This window comes from Notothenia coriiceps, unplaced genomic scaffold (genome assembly GCF_000735185.1).
Source record: "Notothenia coriiceps isolate Sejong01 unplaced genomic scaffold, NC01 NC01_scaffold00029408, whole genome shotgun sequence".
In the NCBI taxonomy this organism is placed as follows: domain Eukaryota; kingdom Metazoa; phylum Chordata; class Actinopteri; order Perciformes; family Nototheniidae; genus Notothenia; species Notothenia coriiceps.
Genome location: NW_011362109.1, coordinates 19514 through 44137, shown reverse-complemented (window position 1 = coordinate 44137; position 24624 = coordinate 19514). Strand labels below are relative to the sequence as shown.

The 24624-nt window shown below is 40.2% G+C and overlaps 1 protein-coding gene across 1 annotated transcript in view; it reads right to left on the bottom strand.

The window, feature by feature from the left end:
• Positions 1–24624, bottom strand: part of LOC104958800 (ankyrin-2-like) — a 43738-nt gene that overhangs the window by 16370 nt on the left and 2744 nt on the right. Inside the window, exons 6-28 of the mRNA XM_010786602.1 lie at positions 22572–22713; positions 21783–21794; positions 20606–20693; positions 19957–20060; positions 19150–19188; positions 17618–17842; positions 16137–16235; positions 14466–14620; positions 14137–14348; positions 12970–13174; positions 12766–12862; positions 12421–12649; positions 11801–11926; positions 11549–11671; positions 10905–10937; positions 10613–10634; positions 5908–8043; positions 3418–5469; positions 2839–2916; positions 2555–2686; positions 2263–2412; positions 1988–2177; positions 1295–1355 (exon numbers count right to left, since the gene is read on the bottom strand). Of these exons, the coding sequence (XP_010784904.1) occupies positions 1295–1355; positions 1988–2177; positions 2263–2412; positions 2555–2686; positions 2839–2916; positions 3418–5469; positions 5908–8043; positions 10613–10634; positions 10905–10937; positions 11549–11671; positions 11801–11926; positions 12421–12649; positions 12766–12862; positions 12970–13174; positions 14137–14348; positions 14466–14620; positions 16137–16235; positions 17618–17842; positions 19150–19188; positions 19957–20060; positions 20606–20693; positions 21783–21794; positions 22572–22713 (6710 nt within the window). The remainder of the gene's footprint in view (positions 1–1294; positions 1356–1987; positions 2178–2262; positions 2413–2554; positions 2687–2838; positions 2917–3417; positions 5470–5907; positions 8044–10612; positions 10635–10904; positions 10938–11548; positions 11672–11800; positions 11927–12420; positions 12650–12765; positions 12863–12969; positions 13175–14136; positions 14349–14465; positions 14621–16136; positions 16236–17617; positions 17843–19149; positions 19189–19956; positions 20061–20605; positions 20694–21782; positions 21795–22571; positions 22714–24624) is intronic.

Here is a 24624-nt window from a genome sequence, read left to right as displayed (position 1 = left end):
GCCTTTCCTCTGCTTTTGATGTTAATAGCATAAAGGTGTCTCCTTGTGAACTCAGCATTAATTGCCCCTGGGCTTCTGCAACCCTACCATTATCAGTTTCCCATGGAAAAACAGGTGGTGGTAGTGGAGACAAGGGCCTAAACGGAGGTTTATGAGAATCAGGTGCAAGAAAATGCAGCTCAATTTCCTCATCAGTCACACATTCCGGTGAAGATGATCCATCATGAGGACGTTCACTAGAGGTTTCAGATGTTGATTCTGGTAAACAGGACCTATACCTGGTAGCTTTGATATCAGGTGTAGTCTCTACAGAAACAACAACCTCATTTTCACTCTTTTCGAATGACAGTGTTTTCTCAAACCTATACTCAGCTCTTGTTATAACTGACATTGCATTATCTTCCGAATGAACCAAAGTTGAGTCATGTGACACCTGAATGAAGCAAGCTGAGCTTAATTGTTCCTGTTTTTGAGATATTAAACTTGTGATGGTACAACTGTCATCAGAGGGAGATGCTAGTGTGTGAGTGGCAGTGTCGGTTTGATTTGTGCAAAGAAGAGACTTTTCATCGAGGTCACTTGAAATTAAAACTTGGGAATTATAAATATCAGGCAAAACTTTTGAAAAATCTAGATCAGTGTGTGTGTGTCCAGCTGCTCCATCAACTGCATCTTCCCTGACTGGGACCCGAAGTATGTCTTCTCGCGATGCATCCATAGGCACCACCGACAAATCCTTACTATTGGAACCTGTCAATTCAACATTATATCCATACAAGACTTTATAGAGTCGATGTGAAACTTCATCCATGTGTCTTGTTGCATCAGCAGAACCAGAAGAAGGCAGAACATTTTGTTCACTTGCAGGTTGTAGTGTAGAGCAAATCTTTCCAGACACCTCAACGGTTCCTTTTAGCTCAATGGACATTTCCTTGAAGTCTTGCTCAGCTAGATCGCACTCATTCAAGCTATCTCCAAAATCGATCACAGACAACAATGGACTCTCGCATACACCTGTTCGAGAAATATTGGAAGACTCTCGCCGGGGCAAAGTTGACAAAAGATGATCATCGTTTTCAGAATGGGTGGTTTGTAGACACTCCAAGCTCCACTCGTCTCCCCCCTCTGCCCCTTCATATGCAGCAGCACCCTCATCATCACAGGGTTCAATAGTGAGGTGAGGGGATGGGGTAATCTGGCCACCTAACTTGGGTCCCCCTTTGTACACAGGGTCTATCACATGGGATCGGAGGTTGTATGGAGTTGTGCGGTACAATGTGAAGAAAGGACTTACTTGTTTCAAACAGCCTGTGTGTACGGTATCTGTCAATTCTTCATATACTCTTTGTGATGAGCTGTGATAAAACAAAACAACAATTAATTTCAATTTATTCATTTTAAAGTTAAGACAAATCAGAAATAACCCTGGTAGGTAATGACTAGGGTTGGGAACTGAAACTCGGTTCTGAGGAAGAACCTATATCAATTGCCCAGTACTGGGTATCCAAAGAAAAACTAATTATTTGGGTTCTGCTTATCGGTTCCTTTACATGTACATTGGAGCTCTCTCTGGACGTGCTGCGCAAAGCAACACATTTTGTTTTGGAAGGATTAATAAGAGTTGAGATCCCCGACTCACTCCCCCGGGGCTGTGAGGCAGATTGGGAGGAGCAAAGGGAAGTCAGTTTACTGTTTGTGAAGCAGGGTATAGAAAGTAGATTTTTAAATGAAATTATGATTTCTATACTTGTACAAACAGTGAAGCAAATGGGCAACTGTCAGATATATTGCAAGACATTTGTTGGACACATATGGTTAGACACTGTGTCACAGAGGCAGGTTGCAGTGTCACATCAGAGGAGACCGGGGGAATGATAAAATCTCAAATTTTCATAAAAATGTCAATAAAATCCAGACAATGCCAAAACCCTAATAATGATTAGATTAATTAACAGGTCACATGAATTCAACTTGTTAGGTAACTTACTATGATTTCTCCATCTCTTTTTGTAGTTTTTCTTTATGGGCCTTTTTTTCGTGTAGTGATGACAAACTGGAGGACAGGTCCTCTGCTGTCACCATTGGTACCTCTTGTCCCGAGCCTGGACTCCTACGTGAAGCCTCTGTACGCCTGCCGGGCCTGGGGCTGTCAATGTCCTCATGAAGGGCAGAGAAACCTGAAAAAGGAAATCAATAAGAACTTTCTACATAGATATATCAACTAATCATTATTCTGCTTCAAATTGACATTGACTTGTGCACCTTCACTATGATCCAATGCTATGGTCCGCTCTATTTCTGCATAGGTATGTGAGGATGTGTCGTCCTCAGTGGACTTGAGTATCTTGGTTTCGATGAGGTGAACAATGTCCATTCGATTGATCTTAGTCAATCTTTTGATCAGTGTTGTTTCTGTTAAAACAAAAAACTAAGTTAAAAAGTTCCACCTTCAAATTTGAAAAAGTATATTTTCTCCAAATTAAATGAGAGATTCTACTTCACTTGTGTTTCAGAGCAATAATTATGAAAACTATGTTCCCTACTTATTTCTAACCTGTGGAATGTTGTCCTTCCCTTTCTGCCCAGAGTTCCAAAAGGGCATGGCTTTGATCTTGCAGTGAGTTAGGGTTTTCAACTCTAATCAGGTTGATCCTCTCCTCACTGAAGTCCAGTTCCCGAGCCAATTCTGTTGAGAAATATAAAAAATTGTAATGATTAAGATGGTAAAAAGATACATTTAAAAGATTACAACTATTTTAATTGAAAGCCGACCAAAATTGTACTAATAATGTTTATTTAATGTAAGTTGGATGTCTTTGCTACTAAGGTGTGACTCACCAGTCCAGCTGAAGCCCAGGTGGTCGGCTATAATGGCCAACCGTTGCTCTTTTCTCTCTTCTTCATCCTGTGGATCTACTGTAAACACCACTGCAAGTTATACCAAATGAACATTTACAAATAGTATCTTCATTGGCTTTCCTGTTTTTGTTATACTAACAGTTTGGTTAATTCATTAGGACATATTAAAGTGTGGTGTGCCAAGAACAACTACACAAAAAGCCAAAATACCTTGTAGTGACACTATGATTAAGAAAAATACATTAACCATTAGAACATTTATTGTATTTCATTTTTGTACATAAGTATATAATCTTTAATGTTTCATAGTTTTCTAGCCACTAAGTTGTTTTCACAAGTTCCAAAAAGCCTTTAAGTCAATCTTGAGATATTCAGCACACATAGAGAGGAAGAGAAACATCATTTCCAACACAAACACAGTTCAAACAACACAGCCACATCACTTCTTCAACTACAATAGGACTGAACTACAAGACACGGAGAGGCAGCACCTTAGCAGCTACAATTCACTAGTGACGCACAAAAGATAGAGAATAGCCCCTTAAGCTCGGGGGATACCTTGACTTTGGACTTTATCATCTGGGATTCGCTGCATCTGTGTCTCAGAAGGGTCATCCCACAGTGGTCTAATGGGAAAGACGTCTCCTGAGGGAGGGAACTGCATCTCAGGGAAAGTATCTCTCTCTATGAGTGATGGATCAATGAGACTGCTCTCATCATCTGAGTTGGCAGCTGCAGCCTCTTGTTCTTTCTCTGTCTCTGCCTGTGCCAACCTTGCCACCAGTTTGGCTGCCTCATCGCTTATCTCCTCAGAGAAATCAATGGACTGTTTTTGTTGCTCACTTTTCTCTTTCATGGTTGTTGATGAATGAGTTGATTGACCACTTTTGCCTCGGACTGGCAATCTGGACTGGAAACCTTTAGATTTAGCTAAATCAGCACTCAATGGGCGACCTTGTTCTTTCTTGGCAGATGGTGTGGTAGACTCCGCCTCACAGAAGCTCTTGGCTTTGAAAGATGGTGTCTTGGTTTTGATGTCCAAAGAGGGACCTGCATCTGTCTCAGATTTTCTCCTTGAATCCTTTTTTACAGGGACCTTAAGCTTTTTGTCTTGGGTAGATAGAGCAGTTTTGGCAGGAGAATCAGGCTTGGGAGTGCTAGACTTAATGGGAATTCTAGATTTAGGTTCAGAAATGAAGGAGGCTTCTTTATTAAGAGTGGTTGAAGAGGAGGTTGCTTGAGGTGGAGAGGGAATTGTGGATTTACCCCGACCTTGAGAAGTAGACTTAGATGGTGTTTTGACTGGAATCTTTTTAACACCACAGGAAGCAATTTGTTTGGTTTTGTCTGTTGGTGTGGGTGCTTCTATCACTGACTGTGGTTCTTCTGGAGAGGAATCAGAAGACTCTTCGCCCTGCTCAGAGTAAACTGATCTAGTGACTGTTGTTTCTGCTGTCTGTACAGTTGTTATCATTTGGTCAGTGGACTGTTTTTCTAAATCTAAGTATCCTTCATTCACATTTTTGTCTGTTTTAGTCTCTAGACCTTCAGGTGATGTCTGATCTTTCTTTGCAGTTTTGGATGAAGCAGAAAGGCTCATTTCAGGGATTTTAGATTTGGTGGGATCAGCTTTAGAGGCTGGCTGATCACCCTCAGGTGGGGACTGAAGCTGAGAATCAGTTTCCTCTTTTGATGTCTTAGTCTCTTCACTCTTAACCTCTATTGTTAGATTGAGGCCAACTTCATCTTCTGTTGCTGATCTCATACTTTCCTGCCTGGCCTCTTCTACGAGAGGCTCATCTAAAGGCTGATCACCTATCTGGAAAAAGGCAAAACCACCTCCTTCTTCCTCATAGCTCCTCTTCGTCATGTCAATAGCGCCACTTCGGGTCATTTCAAAAAGCTTCCCTTCTTGAAAAAGAAAAGGGTTTGGCTCACTGGTAGGAGTGCTCTCTTCTGTTGGTGTCCTACCAGGTGTTGTGTCTGGAGTTGCTTGCAGAGACTGGCGGTCCACAACCAGATTCAGTATTTTCTGTTCCTCCTCCTTGACGCGAGCTGCAAAGGTATCATCATCCTCCCGCATGGCAGACCATGAGTCCGTTTCTACCCTTGCAGTGACACCTTTTGACTCAGTTCTGGGAGGTTCTAGTGTTTCATCATCCTCTGTGTCATCATATACACAGACCTCCTGTATAAACATGTCCTTTATTTCACCTGAGGCACCAGCCTCTGGCACTCCTGGTTGCTCTTTTTGATCTCCTTTCACTTCATCTGTTACATTTTTGACATGTTTTAGCGTACCAGTCTGTGGCTGAGAAACCCCTAACTCTTGACCAAGCTTATCATCTTCGCTGTTGTCTTTTGACTTCCTTAAGCACTCTTCCTTTTGCTCATCAGTCCTGTTTTCAACATGTGGTGTGGCAGAGGCCTTTTTGGAAATACTGTCTGTATCAACTTTTGCAGACGGTGAAACTATTTGTTCCTGTGCAGTTTCCAGTTTTATTCCTGAGTGATGCTGGTCTGAGACAGAGTGAGGTCCCTCTGAAATGACAGTGGCTGTTGTTCTTGTTTTCATGACCTCTTTGTTGTGGGATCCATCATGCAAACCTGCTGAAAAAGGAGAGGGAGGTTGTACTTTAATATGGGGATCAGCAAAAATAGCTAACTTTGAATCTTCTGCGGGTTTTTCAAACCCACATTCACTTTGCGAAAGCTTCTCACTTGTGTGTTCTATTGTTTCATAGCTGTCATCCCCTGTTTTGGCACATGCTGAGGAAACCAAATCTTTTCTAGAGTTCATTTTGCTCCTTGCGTCCTGTTCCATTTCATCAAATGTTTTTATTTTGGCTGCCATCTTAAACATCTCATCCTCTGGGGTGATTTTTCTCATAGGTTCATAGCTTTCTGATGTATCCTCTTCTTCTGGGTCTTCAGGGATGACAGCAGATTTGGATAGAACAGAGAGGAATGTATGTTCAGGGGGTTTGGGGTTTACCTCATAACTTACCTCTTCAGAACTAGGAGTATCAGGGGAGAGGGGACTCTTACCAGAACTTGTCATCTGAGATGTCTGCTCACAACATTCATCGTCAGCACTAGCCTCTTGGTCTCGAAGCAGCCTACCACACAAAGCATCTTGGGGGAATTCTGTAGCTTTGGAGGGACCTGGATGTCTAGAAGAGTTACTAGGCAGACCTAGAGATGATGGGAAAGATGGGTGGCTTTTTTGCTCTACAGGGCTACTCTCTAAAGAGTCATGAGGGGGTGACTCCTTGGTCGGGCTAGGCTCAATAGAATCTGGGGACTTATGGGAGGAGTTTTCTTCCATGAGAGGACTACCATCTAGAGAGTCTCTGTGGCTTATTGATAAGGAGTCATCGGCAAATGGACTAAGAGTATCTGAGTCTTGTTTTAAAGGCAACTCTAAGCTGTCATGACGCTGTGAAGAGGATCTAGAGGCTGGATAACCAACTAAAGGTAATGTTAGCTGATGATCAGGGCTCTCGTCATCACTAAGAAACGTTTCTACAGTCTCTGAAATTCTCTTTGTACGTTTTTGAGGGTTAGGTGGCTTAGAATCACTGCTTTTAACAGAAAAGGACTCACTTTTAGCGTGATCATCTGCAGCATCTTTGGAAGCAACAGGGAGAGTCAATTCTGTAGACAGTTGGTCACCAGTGGTCTCTACACCAGAGTTGCCAGGATTCTCTGTGTCTTTGCTTTCTTTTTTGAATGTTGTAGCAGTTACTGCTGAAGATGTAGAGGTCTGCTGTCCAATTTTGGGAGAAAGACTATCTGGGCTAGTGTCTGGAGTGGCAAGACCCTCATGTTTCAAACTGTCCTCAGAGCTCAGATGAGGGGTTCCATCTCCAGAATTGGCACTTAGTGAGTCTGCCACAGCCTCACGTTTTGAGCTGTCAGAGCTATCATCAAGGCCACCATTTCTAAAGTCTGTAGTTTCAGTTAGATCTGAATGAACGACAGCAACTGACTTATGTTTCATCTCTTTGTCTTGCTGAGGGGTCTGTTTCTTGCGAGGTTTGGAATCCAAAGATAATTCTCGTTCTTGAGAGACACATGAACTTATTGCTTTGGTCATGGATTTTGACTGGATGGTATCTGATTTGGTGGATTTCTTTGATCTTGACATTGTGGATGTTTTGAGCTCAAATAGCCCAGACTTTGTCTTTGAGGGGTCCTGCCCTGTTTGGAATGCTTGCATCAGCTCTTTGACTGACATTGTCTCCTCAAGTTTTTCAGACTCAGTTTTGGGGGATTTAGGGGGGCCCTGTTTCAATTTAGGGCTTTCTTTGGCTTTTGGAGAAGGCTTGCGCGCAACAGGCAATTGTGAAGACTTGCTCCCAGTGACCTTTTTACCCTTTTGCTCTGCTTCTACTTTCTTTTGTAAGGCTTTGACCTTATCCTTTATTGACCCAATGGGTGTTTCTTCAATCACTGGAGAGACAGGTGATGCTGGGGCAGGAGCTGTAGGCACACTTAGAAGAGCACCTGCCTCTGTGGATTCCTCTGCCTGCCCCTGATCTTTTCCCTTCCTCCTGACTGGCTTCTTAACATCGCCAGCAGCTGTTTTGTCCTGACCTTTGGTTGGAGTAGTTGGTTTAGCACTTTTGCTTGGGACAACTTCAGTGAATTTTTCTTGGACAGCTGGCTCTTTTTTGACTTTTAGTTTGGAGCCCACTGATCCATCCAGGAGGTATTCTTTAAGGTCACCACTGTCCTTTATTGCTTTTGGTCTGGGAGCCCCTCGGTTGGCTCTACTTTCACGTAAGATAGGCTCTTGAGTTTCCAAGGCTGCCATCTTCATGGCCTCCTTTATCTCACTCTCTGATAGGAGAACCCACTCCTCTGACATTCTAGCTGCTTTTGCTGTCTCTTCAGCTGCCTCACCCTTATAGGTTCCACTCCTGAGTATCTCACTGACTTTCTCTAGGTCCTCTTTGACTTTCTCTAAGTCCTTCTCCATTATTTCTAATGGCTCTCCGGAAACATCCTCAGTCCCTTTCTCTGCACCACACCTTCCTAAGGAAGGGGATTTCTCTGTGGTGTCTGCAGTCAAGATGGCAGTCATTTTGATCAAATCTTGTTTCATCTCTGACACGTCGGATAGAAGGTCTGGTTCTCGAATCAGCTCTGATTTCAGGGCTGATGTCGGCGTCTCTTCATCTTCCATATGGAAGAAGAACAAGTAAGGAGTAAAGAAATAAAAATTCAAATGAAAGGGGACAGACATCGGAGAATGTGGTCAGGACAGGATTGGAACAGGGATCATAGGACAACAAATTCACAAATGATTCTACATCAGGGCATAAGAGGAATTTGGCTTATACTTGAATATGTCTCTGGGGAATTGTGGGAAAGGAAAGGCTAAATAAGGATATGATCAGGAAATAACTTGCTTATACACTTAACACATTCACACACGCACGCACGTACACGTACACGTACACACACACACACACACACACACACACACACACACACACACACACACACACACACACACACACACGACAAAACAATAGAAAACAACTCAAAGATACTATGAGAGAAACCAGGTAAACCAAGAAACTAATTATTACAATGGAATAAAAGCACAGCAAATGAAACAAAGAAACACAAAGGACATCTCAAGATTGCTTGGATGCATGACAGGTGTCAATGTAATAACAGGCAAAATGGCTTGAAAACAACTTAAATGGCTGGGTAGTGTCTTAAAAAAAGAGAGCTAGTGATACACAATATGATGATTCGCCTTGATTTTCATTCTAGAAAAATAATAATATAACAGATCATTTACTTTCACAGAAATTAAAGAGAAAAAATGATCTGTGGTATACTGGTAAGAGGCATCTTGGAGGATGGGGCACTTAAATTCCATTTGCCCTTCTCTCAGCCTTATGTTTAACTAAATATTTCAAATATACCTTAATAAAAACAGAAAAAAAAAAAAAAAAAAGCGTGATATTGTGTTATGCTGTAACATAAAAAAAATCAGCTCAGCCACAACAGAAGACATTAACATTCAATATCAAGAATTATACTACATGTAATATTACAGCCATACAAGCACACACACATACACAGTTATGTAAGGCAAGTTATTTCCAGGCAAAGCAAAGGGAAGGGATGCTGGAAAGGTCTTGGTGAAGGGTGAATGGAGTGAGTGGAAATGTAACTGTATTAATGAAATCTGCAATTAGAGAATATTAGTTGTTCATGTTCAAGAGCTGCTTATTAGTATGTCTGCATTCAGTAATGTGGTGAGTTCTTGTTCCATATACACGACTACTGCTACTGTACAACATACAGTATTAGTAACATACACATTTTCCTGAAAACGTATATATGAACATTTAATCAGTAACATATCATCCATGTATATTCAGTAAGTTTTATGAATAATATGGGCTATCTCTAATGATTTTTTATGAAATGCTTTTCAGAGTATTATTTTTTCATGTTTCTGTTTGAGTCATTTTCTCATTACTAGATGAACAATGGTAGGAAAGTAGAAGGGGGAGGATTCACGGTGGGTCAGGAGGTGAACTACTTTTTGCTTTATCATTACGCTACAGGACTACAACTGGAGCAATACTATTATTCCAGCCCCTAATCTCACTAGCATGGAGTTTCCGAGTTGCGTGAGCAACTAATGTTTGGAATTTGCATAGCCAGAAGTGCTAGTCCAACGCTGGGACGCAGGCTGCAGTGGGACAAAGACATTACTAGGATGGGGAACGCCGTATCAGCAGCTGAAGTCCAGTGACATTGCATCTCCTCTTCCATTTTGTACAAGATTCTCTTATTCCCTTCTTGCTGCCAGATGGTGACAAACTGCAACAGATTGGAAGTCATACTTCCCACAAGCAGTGGTGGATACAACTATTGGTGGAAGTCTCATTGATCCACTCAGTGCAGAGTCTACGTTAAATGCCATTAAAAGCTGTATTTTAATGTCACTTTAAAATGACTAAATTAAGAGTACAATTTCGATAAATACACATACCAAACGTTTTTTTGTGATTTTTGGGAGAGGTCTGATTCTATACTGTACCATAGAAAGTTGATTGTTCTTTGTTCTTCTGGCTCTTGTAATCTGAGCAGGTAAAAGCTCCTTAATGCCAAAAACCAGTGAAATTGTGCTGCCTGATGTAACAATAACAACCCCACTCCAACTGTTTGTTTAGACAATTTGCACAACACAAATGGCCTCATGACTGCATTAGTCAGCACAGAATCAGAGGCCATTGTCAAATAAACATCACCACAGAATGAATGCGTTTAAATGTCATGTACATACTTAGACGGTAGAGTTTAACTCTTCCTTCAAATATCCAATCTCAAATTGTGAAGGGGAATGAGTTCAATTAAAAACAAAAAGGCAGGTGTGAAATCGTAAAGAAAGGAATGTAAAAAATGAAGTTAAGCCTTAAGACAAACATGACATTGACATGGGAGGTTTGTGTGACAGGACAAAAAATACATGAAGCTTAAAAGGCTTTGAAAAGATGTAAATGGTCTATGAATAATCTAAGGGCTCTGCTGGGGGGTGTCAGTGTATCAAACTGGATATTCCTCTGAACACATGTTAAACTACATTTCACTAATCATCCATACAATATCAGCTTTACTGTCATATTAGTGTCATTAACAAGGACATGCAGTATTATTATAGAGGGCAAATATTTGAGTAGTAGTTATAGAGGAAAATAAAATGTTAAATATGTCTTACATTTCTCAAGCGTTCTGCTGGTCTGAAAAACAACATGGAAAACAGATCACAGTTAGTTTTATGTGGCAAATATTTTAAAAGTACTACTAGCATTATGACTGCTACTTCAGGAAAAGAACAAATGATAGACATAACAGCAACAATCAGCTATGCTACTGAAAATTCACTACTGCAATTAACAACATATATCAAAAATGTACTTCTATACTATTAAAAAATGACAAGACAGTGGACAGGGTAGATCAGCAGAGCTAATTAGTAGAAGAGGAGGGGGAGCAGTGGCTGCGTTTACCTCTTCCTCTTGCTCTTGATCTGAATCGGAATCCTTTGGGAGCAAGAAGCAGCGAGAAGCAGAAAGATGTGCAGATAGAAACAGCAATATTAAAGGAAGAAAAAGACAAGAGGCAGTGTATGGTTAACATAGCGATGAAGACAACCAGCTGGTGCGATTTCAAGTAAAGCCAGAGTGGTCTTAAAAGCTGCATGACACAAATATTCAAGATGTAAAACAAATAACCTTGTTAGCTTCAATCAGATTATCATTTGTGAGATGTGCGCTTTAGCATGGCGTGTTACTGGTTTGGGTAAGTGAATCCTGCGACTTTAAGATAAATACATGTAGTTTTCTTCAAATCTGATCAAAGGACACCAACCTTTAATCCTGGATAGAGAGTTAAAACGTTTACTACTTGGGATGTCAGTCATTGATATGTATAAAAACATAAAATTAAATAAGATCATATTTTGCGTAATTTTTTCCAATGGTGTAATAATTCACAAGTGGAAGATTAGCATATATTACAGTGTCAAGGAGAAAAGAGGGTCAAGATTGCAGTATGGCCCTGCTTACAAATAACAATTTATATAAATAATGTTGTCATTAAATATGAAATACGCAATCTTAAGCATCTTTTGTTGAGTCAACCCCAGACTTACCTTGCAGTATGATGGAAGGGTGATGTTGAGGTGGCATATGGCATTTTGGGTGAGTGCCCTGTAGTTCCTGGGTTCTTTCATAAAGGACAGACGTCCACAGGGCTCCTGAGTGTTGTCTCTGATCTGCAAAAACCCAGAGCATCAGCATTAGTCACTGCTATTACAATAATTCGGAATAATCAATTATTGTTCATACAAGCAACAACAAAAAAGTTAGTGGTTTCTTTGTTTCAAGTTAAGTAAAGTGCTTACTTTGATAAAGAGTGCTAGTCTGTTCTCCTTAAAGGCATAGAAGCTAAAGAGATGGTGCTGGCCACTTTTGGTGAGTGGAACAAGGTTTCCAAAGCAGTCTGCATAGATAGGTTTGCCTTCCAGGACCTGTCAAATATAACAACACACAGATAAGAACGAGGACTAAATAACAACATACATCCAACAAGAGAATCAATTCCGTTTTGTTTTAACCACACGTGCTAACTATTTATCAGAAGCCCTAGCCTTGACCTTTGTACATAACTTTCAAAGGAAAATAGACCCTTTTATATATTGGAAGATTTGACCTTTTTTATGATGAAGCAAACATATTTGCGAAATGTCCTTGGTGTTCTTGTGACTTAAACTGGCCCATCTTTGTCTGCAAATAACCAAACCTGCAGACTAGGGTGCATCATTTATGGAGATCCAATCGTGTTTTGAGAGGGTTATTCATGATTTCATATCAACAATGTATTGTATTTCAGTTTACTGTACTCAGGGCTATGAGAGGGCACAATCGTACATCTGTAGCTTGTACAACATGCCGATGGTAGGCTTTAAATGCAAAGTGAGTTACACTTCCAATCCTCTGCAGTCAGTGAAACATTCCTTCTCACCTCAACATCTCGGCTGCGTGCCACCTCGATGAAGTTCTCCTGCTGCTCCAGAGTTTTGTCAATCTTGTCATCTGTCATGCAGAAGCACCGCAGTCGGGCTTCAATGGGATCATGCGTCTTTGCAAAGATGACAAACTTGGCCATGTACGGTACACAAATGATCTCTCGGTACACCTGAGTGGAGAAATTAACAGATTCCTGCACTTGCCGACAGTCTATCAGCCAGAATCTAGAAAGCAGAAGGGGATTGGGAAAAACAGCAAAGTTAGGTCTATGTTAGCATCAGAGCCAGTTTAAATCACTGATACATTTGTTGTGATTCAACAGATATTATCTTTCTGTTACCTTGCAGACACATTGGTGGTGAAGGAGACACAGTCATTGATGAATGTTAGCGGAGTAGTTCCTGTTATGTCCTCCCATTGAGCAGGCGTCGTTCCACCTGCACATGGACACAGGCATAACATAGACATATTAGAATGTGAGCGTGTGCGAAGTTGGTCTATTCACAGTTACAGTATGTGTGTGTATCTGCATGTGTTCACCAACCTGTGATACTACAGAGCAGCCGTAAGGTGGGGGTGTCCCCTCCAAAGCCATTGAGAACCATGTCAGAGTTGTTCTTGGGAACAGGGATGGTCATGGTTATGGGTTTATGGAACTTTCTCCTGCGAGGCTCCAGGGTGACGATGGGGCTGAAGCTGGCCTTGTTTCCCAGGATCTTCTTCACTACATCCACATTGACTGGCTGGGCCTGGGAGGGTGGACAAGAGTAATCAACACCTTATTTGTTGTTGCAAATAAATCCTACACAGGGGTGATTCCTAAAATAAGGCCAGGCACTGAGGATAATCTCCTTAAAGAAGGGTTGCTGAAATAAAACAGCCATGTAATCACATGTTCAGGCATTGGCAGAGATGTCCATGGTATTGATTTGCCTGAAAGTGCAGTTCTTTTAGCAGGAAATAGTTTAAGCCTTCTCCATCTTGACAAACAAAAATATTTTAATGGAGCCCAGATGCAATGATATTTTGTACAGATATCCCAGTCTTGAAATAATGAATTTTAGCTATTTTGCTGAATTTGTTGATCTTCTGACAACTAGGTGAATTCAATTGTAGCCCAGGTGTTATCCCAGAATGAATACATTTAATATGGGCACCAGAAATGATATGCTTAAACACGCAGAAACAGAGGGATAGCCCGGTGACCTAGCTACTGAAGTTTACAAAGGAACAATTATAATCAACCAATTCACTTTCAACATAAAATGTCTGTATTTTTAACCCCAAATAATAATCAGTACAGTCTGTAGGAGTGTGTTTACTTTTCCCCCTGTCCTGCTACACACTTATCTACCGTAGTATCAACAAGACAGAGTCATTCATTGTTTCCAGACAGCCATGTCTTTCAATGTTTGTGATCTCTTGGTTACTCATCTGGCTGGAACAACACAGATTTGATTTAGATTGAATTCTCTTAGATTATCTGACTAATAGAGGCAGTTATGTTGCCCTGGGTTTTGGTCACAACAACAGGGATCCTTTGACTTTCATCTAGCACCATCCACTGGTTCATCTTTTTTATTTTTGATGTTCTGATGGATTGACATCTGAACATGTATGCACTGCTATGATAAGACACATGGAAACAAAGCCACATCTCCAACATATATCCTAGGGGTGTATGGACTATGCCACTGCTTTTCTTGATTACCTGCAGTCCAACCCTGATCCTCTTGGTGAGGGCCCCCTCAGGAAACACTGCCTGTACTTGTGGCACAACAGTGCTGCTGAGGACTCCTCCTTCAGGACCAATCAGGTTGCTATCTTGCTTTATACGTGAAACCACTGCAAAGTATTGTGGGAAATCTCTAGTGATGATTCGGCAAAGGCGCTTCTTCTCCAGTTCCTCCGGTGTGTCGAGCTCTGGAGGAGAATGGCAGAGAGGGACATGTGTCAGGAACAATGATGTGGTAATATGGGATAACATTTTTAATTCCCAGAGTCATGGTGTGGTCTACTGGCACACCCTCAGAGACTGACCCTCGTCCATGCCGTTAAGTATTTGGTTGAGTTCCTCTTGGGTGTGTTCACAGTGATGCTCCTTCCAGCTCTCTCCTGTCTCACTCCTCAGAATCACCAGCTCCCTCTCTTTCCCCCGCAGGGCAGCAAAGTGGGGGATCTCCACAATCACAGGCCTGGAGGGGGGAGCAACACATAAGTGCCTCCGATCACGTGTGTGTGTGTGTGTGTGTGTGTGTGTGTGTGTGTGTGTGTGTGTGTGTGTGTGTGTGTGTGTGTGTGTGTGTGTGTGTGTGTGTGCTAGGATTGCCATAAGATGTATATTAGTCTTTCGTGTCTATTTGTGTCAACAGTACATTTTGTTATATTTTTTGGGTAATTCGTTAGTGTTGTTTATACTTCCTTCAGTACTACACCCATCATTTATTGATGTAAATAGTTCTATAAAGTGTGGATATAAAATAGGTCTGGCATCTTAAACTTGGATTTCCATCACAGGTCTCAGATCAACGTAGTCAGGTGTATGATGTTATCTACCTGATTGATAAAGCAAATGCTGGGTATCAACTATTTCTGTCTGACTTCAGGAATGCAAAGTACTCTGTTTGCAAGTGCCATCCCAGGTGGTGACACTTGTTGAGTTTACCTTGTATAATTGATATAATTGTTAGGCTGGTTAGCATCTGGACAACTTTCCAGACTTTTACCACTGCTTATCTTGGTTGCTAACTATCTTATTGTACTGTAATCACTATTGTGAATATGTGTCAATATACCCACCGGGTCACATGTTTACAGTTACCTTTCTTATAATAAAATGTCTTGTAGGTACACTATATTTAATGTTAAAGTGTTGATATATCACGTGAATACTTACCTGATATGCTAAATCACAACAAGCTAGCTACAACACATATCATAAGGAGGCATGCTACATGTACATTGAACATGGGACAAATACAGCTATAAAGCTTGACTGATGATATTTGTACATGGCATTGTGAGGATTCTTTGACCTGAAAGTAGCTTCTAATATCTGATTATTTTGTTGACATAAACCTGCTACTGTAAAGCTAACATTCTTCAGCTTCACACTTTAGTTGTTGTTTAGTGGTGGCAGGAGATGTGTCAATATCTAAAACTTATGTCATGTGATCATGTCCTTCAACTTAACTTCATTTGGCTAAAGAAATAACCAAAGCTTTCAATATGTTTTCACCTTGTATTTGGTTTTGAAGATCATTTTCCGGCTTGATTAATAGTAAGGAGCACGCATGACTGCATAACTCTTAGAAAATGTGCTGATCAACTTTACATTTTCATAACAAGGAGATAAAAACATAACCAACAACAGTTGCCAAAAACCATTGTTGATTCCATTTTGTTCACTTGCTACTCTTAGGCCAAACAACCATTTACACTTCACAATTAAATAAGAAAATGATTAAGAACACAAAGGAAAAGGAAGCAAGAAAAAACTCAAAATGGAAAGGGCTAAGCAGAAGAAGGGTTTAAAGGAAAAGCAAAGTACTGCTGCAGTAAAGTGATTGCAGGGGTTATAAGCACAGATAAAGAGGGGTACGAAACACTGGTGTGAGAAAACAACACAATGACCTACAGGCAAAAAGAAAACACCAAATGGAACGGGATCCATGGATTGTTTCATATGAAAAACCAATCTGTCCACCCTACCCGAGGAATTTGGTCCCAGGTGGGCCGAGCTGGAGGATTCTGCTAACCAAACTCTCTCCCTCATTTAGAGGCGGGGGGGCATTTGGGAGGTGCAGTTTACTGTGTGATCGACCAAACATCCATACGCAGCAGTGAGGAAGAAAGAGCACACAACGTTTGGGTTTGGATTCAACATACGAAAACCACTGGGACGGATTGACTTAAATACCAGTTGAATAAGATGATTCACACTTTGGTCCAAAATCCATAATGACAAAAATACATACACACTATTTAATATAATATATTTTTGCTTATGTTTTATTGTTTTTACATATTTTAATTATGTTTGTTATTGTTATTGTGATCTTTTGTCATACTCTGTAAAGCACTTAGGGCTGCATCAAGCATGAAAGGTGCTATATAAATCAAGTGTAATATTATTATTATTATTATAGGCTACATTATGTTCAAAAGTTAAATAATTCCAAATACTTACCTTACCTTATTATTACTTAAAAACTCATTTCAATTTACTGTCAGTTTTCACTTTTTATTCCCAAATATGTTTTGCTGATAATATATGTATTATTTATCAACAATGCAATTCTTTCAATCATACAATTGTTTCATAATGTTTTATTTTCATCACACATTATTTTACACTAAAGCACATGAAAAAATGGGTTGGATTATTTATAATAACTGAATGATTATATATTTGTGTATTTTCAATAATTATTCAAATAAGTATTGTGTATAGTAGTAAAAGGTGTTTTTATGTCGATTTAAATTAGAATACAATTGTTATTGCACTACAGTAACTTTGATTGCTTTGGTTTTTCGATAAAAGCCATAAAGCGATTTTGCAGTTTTTGAAAATGTTAGAATTTCTAACCTAAATTCATCATTTACATTTTATACTACAATATTACAAACATTGCCAGCAGAGGGCAGAACTTGAGGCCACATATCAAACCAATGATGGATCTATGTCCTTGAGGTGGGGTTATTGAGAGTTTTTTATTAAGCGTTAAGGGAGAAGGTTAAATAGAGTTGGACTGCAGCTGAAATCAAACAGGGCATGCTGAAGAGCAAAGATTAACATCTCCCTTGTGCTGGAAGAAAGCCAGAGCAGAAATAGTTTTAGTAATGCAGAGGCAGAGGTTAAATGAATCTGAAAGGAAAAGGTAGCAGGTTGTGTGATCCTTATGAGAGGGAATCAGAACAGTGTCAATCACCTGAACGTGCAGACAGTGTAAAACAGGTCCGACCGCTTCTTCCAGAATACTTCTGATTTCACTCTTACCAATTATATTCCCTCTAAGTCTACAAATGCATATTTAAGAAAATGTATGAAATCAAACACGTGTAAAACCTGCATTAAAATGTTTACCAAGTGAAAATGGTTAATTCTACCTCTCCTTTCCTTCCCTCATGATTCTCTATGTCTTTATCTCATGTATTATTCTCTCCATCATCCTCCCTGAGGTCATCCTTACCCGAGGAACTGGGCTCCAGAGGGTCCCACCTCAATGATCCTGCTGGCCAGGCCGTCGCCCTCCACCATGGGGGGCATGGTGGCCAGGCGGTGCCTCTTGACCAGCCGACAGGTCACCCGTGTGGGCGCGCTGCACTTCCTGGGCGGGATGATGATGCGTAGGCCGTTGTGCCGGCAACCGCGCATGGCTCCGCCCCTGGCGTCCACCATGAAGCTGACCAGGAAGCTGAGGCGTAACGGGAGATATTTACACAAGTTAAAGAAAGTCCGCAATGATCACTTTAAGTGAAGAGAATATAGACACCAACGTTAATTCGTAGATTGTTAGCCTAAGGTCTTTTCCAGCAATATCTCGAAAGAAAAACGTTTATATTTTACTTTTACTGATGAAACACTCACGGTTCCTTGACTTACTCGTGCTGAAGCTTTGAACCAAATGATACAGTCTTTATCAGAACAATTGTTTTAAAGCATGTTTTGTCCAATGCTATTTTTAAAAGAAGAATGGCCTAAAAAGGGCTCAGAACCATAGACTGTATATATAAAGTTCAGAACTCAGCTGCTACAGTACTGTAGCTAGAAATGTCAATTTCACAAAAATGTACAAACGTTTTTTTTATTTTTCTTCAAAAAATTCAAAAATCAAGATTTGTTGGATTAAAATAACAATATATACTGATAAACTAACCATAAATATAAAAAGCCGTATTTTTGGTGTCTATTTTCTCAACACTGAATGGCCATTATGATCACAATTCATCGCTATAAATCTTTTGACTTCATAGCCTTAAGCCACTCCTCATGCAAAGTGGCAAATACACATGGATCACACATCCCAAAGAGCGGGAATATGGGTGAGATGATGTGATGTGTACTATTTGATCATTACTCAGTTATAATGTACACTTTCCTGTACCTTTCAGTAAAGCACACACAGTTTTTAACAAACACACATGGACATAAAAACAGGAGTTAATGTATTCAGAAACAAAACCAGTGAACTGTTAAAGGAATGTGTCTCCTCTCCATTGCTGATGGGTGGTCTCATTTAAAACGTTATAACAGTAAAGTTTCAGCTTGACAGAGATTACATTTTACTGTATGGTATATAATATACAAATGACTTTATATAATAATAGTTATCCTATGCCAACATATTTCTCAGGTCTGGGTAAGTTAGTGGAGATGCACAATCGACAAGACATTGTATGACATCCACAAACATGTCCTTAACTTTCACTGCCTTCTTTTGTCCAGCTATCCACAATTTATTGTTGTTTTTTTTTAAACTTTATTTGTAACATGATATGCCCGTGTAGAGATATTAACTCTGGGACTCGGAATGTGAAAATAGATGTTATGTCAGATTAAAATGGTTTGACATATTGTGGACGGACAAAAAAGTCTATGAGGCAATGTGTGTTGAGGACAGTGACAGAAAACACCTCTCCACCGGGAGAGCACACTGTGAGGGGAGGAAGAGAACGATGAAGATGAGGTGGAGAAATATTTAACCAAGGTGCAGAAGATCACCTGCAGTGGTCTCCATGTTCATGGCACGGGGAGGAACGGCTAAAAGCAACAACCACATCAGACAGAGAGGAATGAAAAGTCAGACTCAGAGGAAACGGAGCAGACAGGAAGAAGGAAAAGAGACACAGAGCAGTACATGTCAGACTCAGATTGATATACATCTTCTCATGTCAGACTCAGATTGATATACATCTTCTCATGTCAGACTCAGATTGATATACATCTTCTCATGTCAGACTCAGATTGATATACATCTTCTCATGTCAGACTCAGAAAGAGCAGAAATACTGCTTCTTTCACTATTGTTTTTTTAATCCAGATCAGGAAGAAACATTCCTGGTGCTCCGAGATGAACCTTTGAATGCTTTTTTTGAGCACGACCCTGTACAATGTGTTACTGCATCCACACTTTTAGAGCGAAGACAATCACATACAACCACATTTCTTTCTTTAGATAAGCCACGGATTTTGAAAAGAACATTTCAATTGGAATAAAACCAAAAATAATGTATTTTGAGGCTTACAGTGCCGATTACTTTATAATCATTCTTAAAACCAAACTTTAGGAACAAGAGAGGTATGGTTCATTTCTTCATGTGCAGTACTGAATACATTCCTGAAACAGCTGCCGAGTGAGAAATGCTATGATTACATGTAATTAAGCACATCAGACACATTAGCAGCTATCAGGACCTTGATGAGATTGTTAATGCATATTCATGAGGGAAATCCAGTGTTCAACATGTCCACTCAAAGTGCACTTCTAGTCGTATGAATCATTTCCACAGTCTGACACACTGTACCTACCCAGAGTGGACGGGGCTGGACGACAGAGCCACGTTGTCCAGGTTCTCTGTGCCCCAACTCAGACGATACGAGTCGCTCTCATTCGTCCTAGCTAGTGTCGAAACCTGGAATAAAATAATAATAAATTGAATTGATATAGCGCTACTCATCTGCCAAGACAAATCCCGAAGCACTTAACCTCTTATGAGACACATACAAGCTTGTTTTGAATATATCAATATGAACTGAAAAAAGGGAGATTCTGCATATTTCATGTGATAGTATATCTAGGGTTACTAAGGAAATCGGACTTGTTTGCGGTTTAGGAAACCTCTTTAACTTATCCATAGCGTTGTATTTGTTTTACTAGTGGTGGTGAATCAAAGTGTCCTTTCATGTTATTCATTTACACCTTAATGTAAGGGCTCAGTCAAAACTCAAATCTTTAGATTGACCGGTATCTATCACAGACGGATACATGTAGTAGAGTAGAAATAGAAGGATTCAAGTAAGTACATCCAAGTGGTGCAGTGCATACTGTAGGTAAATGTACAGTCCATTCCTTATACAAATAACACCATATAACAAATGTGCCAAACAAACACAATGATGTGGATCTTAGGTGTATTCCGCCTGCAGTGCTAGTGACTCCACTGACCATACACCTTACCTGGTGACAGGTCAGCATCTCGTCCATCATGCTTTCATGTTTAGGCGAGTAGTAGCTGTGGTGTGTGGGTGTGAAGGACCTGTCAGAACTGGAGCACAGGAGAGGAAAAGCATTCAAGAAGCTTGAAGTCATGATAATAGCAGAAATCACAGCCATGAACGAAAACAGGGAAAATATGCACTTTCATTTCAATTCCACCACAGGGAAAAATGTTCAAAATAAAGAATTATCAACATCTTTTGGGAAAAAAGTTGAAGCATATGAATGCCAATGAGGCACAACTACTCTTGTTAGTGAAAACACTCATTACACATGCATTGTGTTTAAAATGTTTAAATGTTGATGGTAATGCAACAATGATGTTTCACATTGGTCCCCCTAAACCCTACACACTGCTAACACAATCAGAAACATTGCCAAAATAAAATATTGACAGCTTCTAAACTAGCATTGTCTCACACACTTAGGACATGTTACTAGTTTAACAGACACATATAGCACACAGCTACGACTCTACAGATACACTACTGTAAGGTTTTACACTGGTTCTGTAAAAAAACTAGCAGTTATAACAATACCCAGCTGAGTCTAATGGGAATGTTGTTAGGCAGGTACTAGATCTCCTGAAGTCTAGACCAAAACTAGTTTTCACCGGATGATTGAACTAGTTTTACAAAAAAAAAACTGAGGTTGTCATTAATTAGTATTCAACTTTTGGGGTCCATGACTGTACAAAATGCCATGTTTCAGAAAAAGTAGAGACCAACACTGCCAAAAAGGGAATATCACGATCATTTCAAGCTGTTGGTGGAGATACTTCAGATGAAGGTGGTTGAGGGGGGTGTGCGGGATTGGTATATATATAATGGCTTATTTTGAGTAAGCGTACTGTGCATGTGGAATCAGAAGGAGAGCCAAATCTGAATCCCATATTTTACAACTTGGCAGCCCACATAACAGCTGACTGGGTTGTGTAGTGTGTGGGTTGGTAGGCACTTCACAAATGGCTCTAGGACACAGCCCTGAAAAAAGGTTGTTTAATAATCTTTCCCTTTAAGGCAGGACATTTATAATTTCACTCTGACTCGCTTAAAAAACTAAAATTCAATACTCTGTCTCAGCTACAGGAGACCATGATACTGCAGGCTGAAGACCTGTGGTCGGTGTCAGAACATACCTTTGCATTCGACTAAGAAGGCATGACAGGGAGACCAACGATGAAGTATGAGCAGGATAGGTTGCAACACACACACACACACACACACACACACACACACACACACACACACACACACACACACACACACACACACACACACACACACACACCCACACACAAACACAAATATAAAAATACAGGCAGTTAGTTGTTGAGGTTAATGTCTGGGAGAGGACAGGTGGCTCACACAGTGATTCAACAATTAGAACAACAGAACACAGAAAGTATCAGTGTTCAGTCAGGATCAGGGTTAAAGAGTTAGAATCATAACTGTGTATCAGATGTTGGATCAGATGTGTCGGATGTGTATGGAGCATAGGGAACAATTGTTTGCTACATAGAGCAGATAAGCACAGGTTTTTGCATGAAGCAGATGAGTGTTAACATGTTTGTTGAATCAGATGGAGCCCAGGTTAAGACATTAAATCATTGATTTTAAATGTTGTTATTGAGCAGCATATCAGCTAAAATCAGCTGCTGCCCGTTACATGCCACCCAGAGCTCTAAGATAATATAGGACATGCTTGCTCACAGTCCCATGGGTCAGAGCCAATCATGCAGGAACAATTTCCGTAAATTCAGAACACATGGGATCTGCCACAACCATTTGTTAGTTGAAATGAAAGCTTTTCCTGAGGTCATTTAAGGCCCAATTGAGTAGGGTTTTCATTAAATAAGAAATTAATCCCTCTTAATCATGACTTGTGACCCAATGGAAGTGTTGAAATGTGACAGAGTGAGATGTACCTGTCAGTGCGCCCCCCCTCCAGGCTGAAGCGGAGGTAGTTCATCCCATCCAGGTACTGTCCTGGCAGGGAGTCGTCTCCCAGCTCCCTGAGGTCCTCCGCCCTCAGGTACTCCCCCCCGTCACCTGTCATCGTGTCATCACCTTGAGAGAGCAGAGAGAAGAGCAGAGATTAAATAATAATACATCAAAAAGGACACATAATAAAGAAACATAATAACATAGTTATGGAACCTTGATTAATAAAGGATATAATAATAATAATGTAAACTTATAATGAAATATCTGCAAATGTAATTATTATTTACGCAACCAAAAAAGAAATAATTAAAAGTTTAACCATTTTCCTTTAAAACGCTTTTTGGTGTTTGTTGTAAAAAAAAATCGACTCAAATGTATATTCAACAATCTGATTATTACATGTCATGATATCACAAAAATAATGAAGAAGAAAAAGATGTGGATTTTTTGGAAGTGGCAGAAATGTGCTATATTTGTCCAATTGTCCACCCTCAGTAATGACAGAACAAGGACTCTGACATGTCTGAGGAGTACAGGTGTACATATCAATCATTCCATTTAGCCGCTTCAGGTTCCCGTTCTGTTGACTTGACACTTGAGTAGGGCAGAGCCATTGTTTATCTTGCAAAACCTGTACTTTTACCACTATACAGTACCAACTAAAATGTCTTCTGCTTAAATTGAGTTTGTAGTGTTAAAATCGCTAAACTCCCTGTGTTCCCTCATGTGGGAGTTTCTCTCGCACACACTCCCCCCCCCCTGCCTGAAACGGCTCCATTGGACTCCTTTGTTTACTTCCAGAACATAGTGATATTGCTAAGTAACACTCGACTTAGATTAGCTAGGTCTCCAACACAATATAGGTGATATGCTGTAGGACGGGACATTCCAACACATGAGTTGCTGCAGCACAGGTAGTATGGGGAACATACTGTAAAACACTTCATGTATAAAGCATGTATACATGTTGCAGCAGATGCACTCTATTTCATGTTTAGTTCAAGCCAGGTATTCAAGCATTGAGTTTCCCGTCTCTTTAACTTTCTCCTCAATGTTGGTCACTATTGTGTTTGAAATGATAAAAAACACTATAATTATGGCTATAAAACAGTGAATGTTATTCCAAAGTCGCCTGATACTACCACAAACATATCTGTATTGCTAACACGTGCTTGGTTTGCGTTAGTAAAGCAGCATTCCAGGGAGTCAGGATGTGGTCATGTATTATCGTGGGGTTAGATATGAGCTTTGAAGCGGAACAACATGTGTAAAGTATTTTCAGTGTATTGCTCTGATCCTCTCCATGTTCTCTGGGGGACAAACATGTTCAGTACATTACACAAAGTAGCTTTCTACACTTTGAAATAATACGAACACGCAAAACAACATTCTAGTCTACTTATTATTATGAGAGTGATGTTTATCTTTTCAACCCAAACTTGGAAAGAAAACATCAAAGTGCATTTCCCAAAACTGTTTCTTTATACATTTTCATTTAACAAATCATGTGTTAATATGCTCTGAGCCTTATTATAAAAAGACCATGATAAAGTTCAACTTCAACCATTTATTTTACACTATTGGTATCCAAATATCAAACTACAGTTATATAGGTTGCTACAGGCTCATTCACCATGCATAACACAAACACACGCACGCACACACACACACACACACCCTTGGAAAATCAGCACAGCAAGTCCTCACACAAAGCACCGTGCTGAATACCTTCCATATCCATGTCGTCTTCTGACATAACATCATCATGATCATCATCATCATCATCATCATCAATGGACCTCAGAGCTGTAGGGCACAGCACAGTCACTCACTACCTCCTACAGTCTGCTCATGGCAGGAAACGCCTCTGAATTCATCTCAACAAGGAGACAGTGGGCTTCACTCAAAATTGAGTTCATGTAATGGTCTTTTTTGCAGACTAATAACAATGTGTGATAAAGTGGAAGGGTTTTGGGCTGGGTATATTTTTGTCTTTTCACTCACACAGGGGCTAATTAAAGTGGCTTTTTATCT